The following is a 7143-nucleotide window of genomic DNA, read 5'->3' as shown; positions in this document are numbered from 1 at the left end:
GACTGAAATGTCTGGTGTGTCAGTTTGATTCTTACTATATATATTTGATGGGTCAGTTAGTTAGTTAAACAATACCCTTGTCATTTAGCCACCTCTCTCCTTTTCCTCTCACCTCCCTGTCTCCTTCTTCTCCTATTTTTTTCTACTGTCTGTCGGTTTGTTTCTCTTGCCCTCTTTAGCCTGTCCATAATTCCCTCTTTCTCTCCATCTCACTATCTATCTATCTATCTATCTATCTATCTATCTATCTATCTATTTATCTCAATCTTTGTCTTTCTCATGAACACTTATACACACACACACACACACACACACGCACACGTACACACGCACACGCACACAGATACGCATAATTGCCACATTTACGCTTTGAGTTTATTAATCGAGTCACTACTACATTTGATCGCTTTTCGCCTGCTTCCTTCACTCCTACACTCTATCTCGCACGGTGTCTCCATCTGTCTGTCTACCTGCTTGTCTGTTTGTCTGTCTGTCCACCCCTGTGCATTTCACTCTCATTCTTTCTTTCTTTCTTTCTCTCTCTGTCTCTCTCTCATTTATACTTTCACTTTCTGGCAAACTGCTTCTTTGCATCTCGGGCTTATTATATCTGAAACACATATACACCCAGTTCTCTCTCCCTCTCCTTCTCTCTGTCTCTCTCTGTCGCTGTTTCTCTCTTTCGTTCATTCTCCCGCCTATGCATTTTCTACCATTCGTACTGCCACCTGTTTTCGGCACTCGCGTTACACTGACCGTACAGCACAATCACAACAACCGTCAAGTCACAACTGCTGCCATCATTACAACGCTCTTTCTACTATCACACCGTTACCATCAACACCATGCAACTACAATTACGGCCATTGGCCCCTTACATCACAACCACCATAGCCCTGCTAACTTTACATTAATACCACTGCAACCACCACCATCATCACCACTACCACCACTACAACACCAGCACTATCACATCACAATTAAACACTATCACTCCAAACACCTGTTCCCACCCTAGCACTAACACCTACCGCTTCTATTACCTCGACTGCCACCATCACCACCACCACCACCATCACTACTTTAACCTTGGTATCATTATTACAATCACAAATTGCTAAAACAAGAACAACAACAACAGCAAAGAGAACTTAGTAAGAACCAACAAAATAAAAGTAAAAAAAAAAAATTCAAACCGAACGAAAACAAGCTTCACCAACAACTAACGCAAGACTACTACGACCGCTACCTTTTCAATACTACAGCCACTACTACTACTACTACTACTACTACTACTACTACTACTACTAAAGCACTACAGCAGGGATCACCATCATCACTAGAAGCCACTGCAGCATTGAAAACATTATTACAACTAATACCAGCAGCGGCAGTGTCAGCAGCAGTAGTAGTAGCTTTACCAAAAGCTAGCACCACTATCGACACATTATCGACACATTATCGATACCACCGACAGCAGTATCAACAACACCAACATTAACAGAACCATTAACCAACATTTCTATAACTAGTATCACCGCCACTACCACGGGAACTACTATCACTACTACAATTATTACCACCATTATCACTACCACCACCACCACACACGCAAAAAAAGAAAATAATCCAGCGCGACCATTACCACCTCCACTACGGCTACGACGACTACTACCACCAACACTCGTACCAACATCACCATTTCCAGCCACGTCAACACCAGGTGTCAACAAAATGGGGACTTCCGAATATGGTGCGGTATTTTTCTATTGTTTACCAAAATGCCTTAGATGAAATAGAAAGTTCCTCGGTTTGTGTACAAAAGAAGGAATGTATGTATACAAACGAGGAACAACCGGTGTATATTTATACATACTTTTATATATATGTATGTGTACATCTACACATGTATGTATATATGTATATCTATGTACGTATGTAATGTGTGTACGGAAAGCCCTCACGCCAAAAACATTCTCTACTCTTATACGGTCCACCACATGCTTACAAACAAAATACTCACATAGACACACTCACACAAACATAGATGGGTACTCACTCGCGCATTCATGCAAACACAATCAAACATATGCGTGTATATATGTGTTTTGTATAAATTGTATGTGTACATAACAATTAACCCGTTGAAATCGTTTTACTGACGCTAAAAGTTTGACAAGTTCCTATCTCATGGTAATTTCTTCATAACGATAACGACTTCCATTATTCTGAATTCTCATCCTCCTTCTTTCTCTCTCACCACATTTTCTCAACATTGTTGTTGTTGTTGTTATTCTTCTTCTTCTTATTATTATTATTATTGTTATTATTATTGTTGTTGGTGTTAGTGTTGGTTCAGTTTGTTGTTGTTTACGCGCTGTATTGGATTTAGATGCTTACTTGGAACTGTTGAAGTTCGCTTATTTTACTAATACTCATAGAATGGAATGAACGGCACCTCTTCTGATATGCTGCCACTAAAAACAAAAAACAAAAAACCATAAAAATAAAGCAAACTTTTCATGGTCTGTACTTGTGTAAGAAAAACAAAAACGGCAAACACCATATCTTTTTTAACACGTTTTGAAAATTTAATTTGATATTTTCCTGTTCGTATTATTTTTCTATTTCACCTGAACCGGTCGTTTTTGACAGACGTTATTTACATCAATGCTTAACTGAAAGTCTTTTCCGAAAGTGTTTTCTTACCTGTTACTACCACAGCGGTTGTTTTGCTTGGCTGACTTGATAACCATAGCAATAGAAAGAGGGGAAAAAAGTGAGAGGGGAAAAGAAAAATCAGAATGATGAAGTGAGAGGAAAGGAGGAAGAGTAAAAGAGAGTGAGAAAAAAGAAAGAAAGAAAGAAAGAAAGAAAGAAGAATGACAGAAGAACAATATAAAACAAGAGTAGCTAACTGAAGAGCAGGAAGTAGAAGTAAATAGAAAAGTGAAATAGTAAGAGTGAGTGAAGAAGTCGGACAGGCAGACTGACAACGAGGTGGTTGAGAAAGATATAAACAATAAGAGAGAGTGAGGGGAAAACGAGAGAGTATGTGTGTGTGTGTGTGTATATGCCAGAGAGCACGAGGGAATGAGAGTCAAAAAAGGATGAGAAGGAAAATAGTGAAAACAACAGACCTTCTGTGAACAGGAGGACAGGAGTATTACAAAATCCTGACTTGTTTCCCTCCCAAACAGAATGAAATGTTTGCATTATCAACACATCCACGTTCAGTGGTAAAACACTCGATTCGTAATATTCGAGTCGAGTACAGGTTCCACCAGTCGAATTTTCTATGGATGTTCGCTGCTATGATTTTGTTTTCTGTTTTTAAAAGCAATATTTCAGCTTTGAACAGCAATGAGTTTCTGGGTACATCAGCCCAAACCAGGCAAATACAGAATCGGTCAACTATGTCATTCAATAACCTTTCTTCCTTTCCACATGCTACTCACACTTCACCATTGCATTCCACATTAAACAGCAAAACTTTGACAATTATTTTGCCAGACCCAGATTTCTGTAATCTGACGTTATTAGAAAAAATTAAAACCTGGACCAAAAACATGGCTAGTCAAATGCAATACACACTTTCACCGTCCCCGACAGCTTCTGCTACGGATAAAATAGCAGCGAACTCTTCAAAATCATCTAAATTGGAAATTAAAAAGGCAACCCCAAAGTTTACTTTCAAATGGCACACATTCTGCGAGGTCCATGCAAACAACAAAGGAAGGGAAAATATAGATATTTTCGAAAGGCCAGATGTAGCCCTCTATAAGCTATTTGAAGATCCCGGAACTTGTATCGTGCTCAGCTTGCCAAAAAGACAAGAATTGCCACTAAGATATGTCGATCGTAACCAACATTGGCAAAACTTATATCCTCAGCAGGATGAAAAATCTGGAAACAAGGAGGTTTTTGATATCTGGAGTATAGAAGACTTACGTGTTCCCCAGGAGGATTTTTACCACAATGTTCTAAGCTTAGCTCCTGTATGGCAAAAACCTTATATCGCAGCTAACGGTGATGTTATCGTTCAGGATGTCAGAACCCCACATATTATCAGCTTGGTGCCTAAGATTTTACAAATAGTGAAGGCATTAAGTGTCATATTTGACCACTTCCATTGGCAACATCTAGTAATCATTAGTAACCAAGATGGATATTGGTTGGAGTTTGCCAGGAAAATGTTTGTAGAGCTTGTTTTACGCCACTTTTATGTAAAATCTTTCATATTTGAAACGGATAAATTACTAACCGCAACTGAGGGTCATGAAGAAAATATCACGAATTTGGACAAAGGTGAGTTATCTTTAAATTCTCTATTACTCATCTTAATCCCTAATCTATTTTAAATCTGTATTGAATCAATATTTGTGTCTATTACACATTTTAGCTCTACTTTATTAGAATTGACGCATAAAGAATCTATTAGAAGTACCAGTGACTTAACTTCAAAGTTCTAAAACTATCTAATATTAGAGACATGTGCATAATATTAGCAAGCAGGACTTGATGTAGGAACGGGCAAAAATTGATAAAATTTTCCAATAGTTTCTATATGTCCTTGTCTAAATCTGTAATCAATGACTCCCCGTCCGCTATCGTCGTGTCTTATTGTATACCCATGTCTATAGTCATCCAATATATTCTTCCTTTTGTTTTAAAACCGATAAAGATGTACGTTGAGATTTTGTTGCTGTTTTATTATGTAGATTAACCAGCAAGCGTTTGTTTGTTTACCTTTTCTTTTATAATTAACGAACACCAAACGCACCAAAGTAGCTGCTACGTGATAACTCGGTCCACTGGAAATGACTACAAATTATCCTTCAAATCTAACTCTATCGTCATAAATGAAAGAACACATAAGATACTATAATCTTAAATACTTCTAAAAGAAAAAAAAATGGTCAAAGATGTATTATAAGAGCTGCTCAATCAGATCTGATCAGCTTGAGGTTAAACAACAACGACAATGAGAAATGGGCCAATGAAGAAACCACTACATGGTCACTTTATCTGTTAGATGTAGCACTGATGTCACTGATAGAAAACTAAAGAAAGAAATCTCCTTTGAGAGAGATTTCTTTCTTATATCATACGCCGTCATCTTGAAAAACAAAAGACACCTTAAATAAGTAGTTATAGATAGATTAGCCGAAAAAAGACGAAATGGTATTGGCTAGAATCTTCAATCATAAATTTGTTCCATAAAAGTCTGTCTGGAGTTAACCATTAAAGACGACAGATACGAATAATAAATTTGGTTGGGTGGTTGGTTGGGTTCAAACAAGGAAAAATCAAATGAAATTCAAATTATTGGAATGTGATTTATTTCAATAAACACTAAAATTGCAAGACCGTGAAGTCTCTGAAGTCCAGTCCGCGAATGGTGTGGGACATTATTAGAAATGAAGGAACTTCAGAGAGAGAGTTTGAAGTTTAAACAAAACTAGATGTCACCAAAATATTTGAAATGTATTAGTTAATGAAAACAACTATTACTTTTCAAAATAAAGTAAATTAGCTGTCAAAACAACCGGAATACGAGCGCGTTCATATATTCAAATATACACAAATATACATACACTCATACGTGCATACACAAACGCACGTAGCCATTCAAACTGCTAGAAATAACATTCAAATCATGAAATAGCACTCTACTTTTCTGAAAATGAAGAGGTGTATTGGATAAATAAGGGCTTACATACGCAATGCCGGAGAAAACAACGTGACTGTCTTACCGGAAAGGTTTTTTTTTTTTAGATATTTTTATTCAAATCATAAGTGTGCTCGGTTTGAAATGAATTGATCGGGTGCTTAGCAAAAACAACAACATCAACAACAACTAGAACGCAGACATTAACATTGGATATAATTTCAAACAGCTTTGACCGCTTTCTATTTCTACGATCTGATACTCTCTAACAGAGGAGCATCACCACATTGATGTACATGTTGGTTAGAACCGTTGTGGCTGTTCTTGTTTCGGCCTTGGTCAACCCTGATCGAACGGTTCTGTGATTAAAAGTACTCGAGCTGTGACTATCCCAGCGTTCTTCTTTTATTTCCTTTAAAATGTGTATCTATGTTATATTACTCAACATGTGTGAAGGCGTGTGACTAAATGGCTAGGTGATTCGGCTCGCGATCGTAAGGTCGAGTGTTCGATTCCCGATGACGCGTTGTGTTCTTGAGCAAGACTCTTTATTTCATGTTGCTCCAGCACACTCAGCCGGCAAACATGAGTAGTACCAGCCTGTGTCACGCTGAATCTCAATGGGAGCTTCATGAAGGGTACGCGTGTCTGTGGAGTGCTCAAATACTTGCACGTTAATTTTACGAGCAGGATGTTCCGTTGATCAGATCAAATGGAACACTAGCCGTCGTAACTGACGGAGTACAAGTTACTTAATGTCCTTTTTATTAAAGCCGTAAGGTATAACTTGAAGATTTGGCTGCTGTTTCCAGCAGCTCGAGTGTCAAGCTAAAGGCTTCTATGTTAGCTCAATTGTTTTATTGAAAAACAAAACCAAATCACTGTTTACTATAAAAGCAAATATTTTCCTCCCATTACATATGAAAAAGTATTTTATCATTTACACTATTCTCTTTTTTTCCATTTTCAGCTTATTATAGAGTTTCATTTTCTTCACAGAAAATGTATAAAACAAATATATGCATTGTATGGAAAAAAAAAAAGCACGCGAAAATTATCCTACTATACCCGAGCACACAAGGAACCATAAAAAATAGAGATATAAATAAATAAATAAATAATGTCTAAATTCCAATAAAACAGAGTTATCATTTATGCAAAGACATACGTATTAATGTGTGTGTGTGTGAATTTATAACTTTCTAACATATAACATATATTCATATCTCTTGCGTGAGTATCTATATGTATGTATGTATGTATGTATGTATGTATGTATGTATGTATGCATGTATGCATGTATTTATGTAGGTATATATGTATGTATGTATTTATGCATGTATGAATGCATGCATGTATTTATGTATGTACATATATACATGCATACATATATATCCAAATACATACATGCACATATATATACACACACACACATATATATATATATATATATATATATATATATATATATA

At 36.7% G+C, this 7143-nt stretch overlaps 1 protein-coding gene across 1 annotated transcript; it reads left to right on the top strand.

The window, feature by feature from the left end:
- Positions 1-59: 59 nt before the first annotated feature.
- Positions 60-6787, top strand: LOC106868454 (uncharacterized). Its single transcript, XM_014913728.2, has 2 exons — positions 60-4308; positions 6642-6787. The coding sequence occupies exons 1-2, from the start codon at positions 3207-3209 to the stop codon at positions 6782-6784; spliced, it is 1245 nt and encodes a 414-aa protein (XP_014769214.1). The 5' UTR covers positions 60-3206; the 3' UTR covers positions 6785-6787.
- The last annotated feature ends 356 nt before the right edge of the window (positions 6788-7143 follow it).

Source organism: Octopus bimaculoides, chromosome 3, assembly GCF_001194135.2.
Source record: "Octopus bimaculoides isolate UCB-OBI-ISO-001 chromosome 3, ASM119413v2, whole genome shotgun sequence".
In the NCBI taxonomy this organism is placed as follows: domain Eukaryota; kingdom Metazoa; phylum Mollusca; class Cephalopoda; order Octopoda; family Octopodidae; genus Octopus; species Octopus bimaculoides.
Note: the sequence above shows the minus strand (reverse complement) of the source record. Positions and strands in the feature narration are given on the sequence as shown.

What these genes read in the sequence shown, in the direction of transcription:
- LOC106868454 (XM_014913728.2), top strand. Translation starts at nt 3,207, where the DNA reads ATGTTTGCATTATCAACACATCCACGTTCAGTGGTAAAACACTCGATT. An exon ending in TATCACGAATTTGGACAAAG is followed by an intron (nt 4,309 to 6,641) that starts GTGAGTTATCTT and finishes TTCCATTTTCAG; the next exon opens with CTTATTATAGAGTTTCATTT.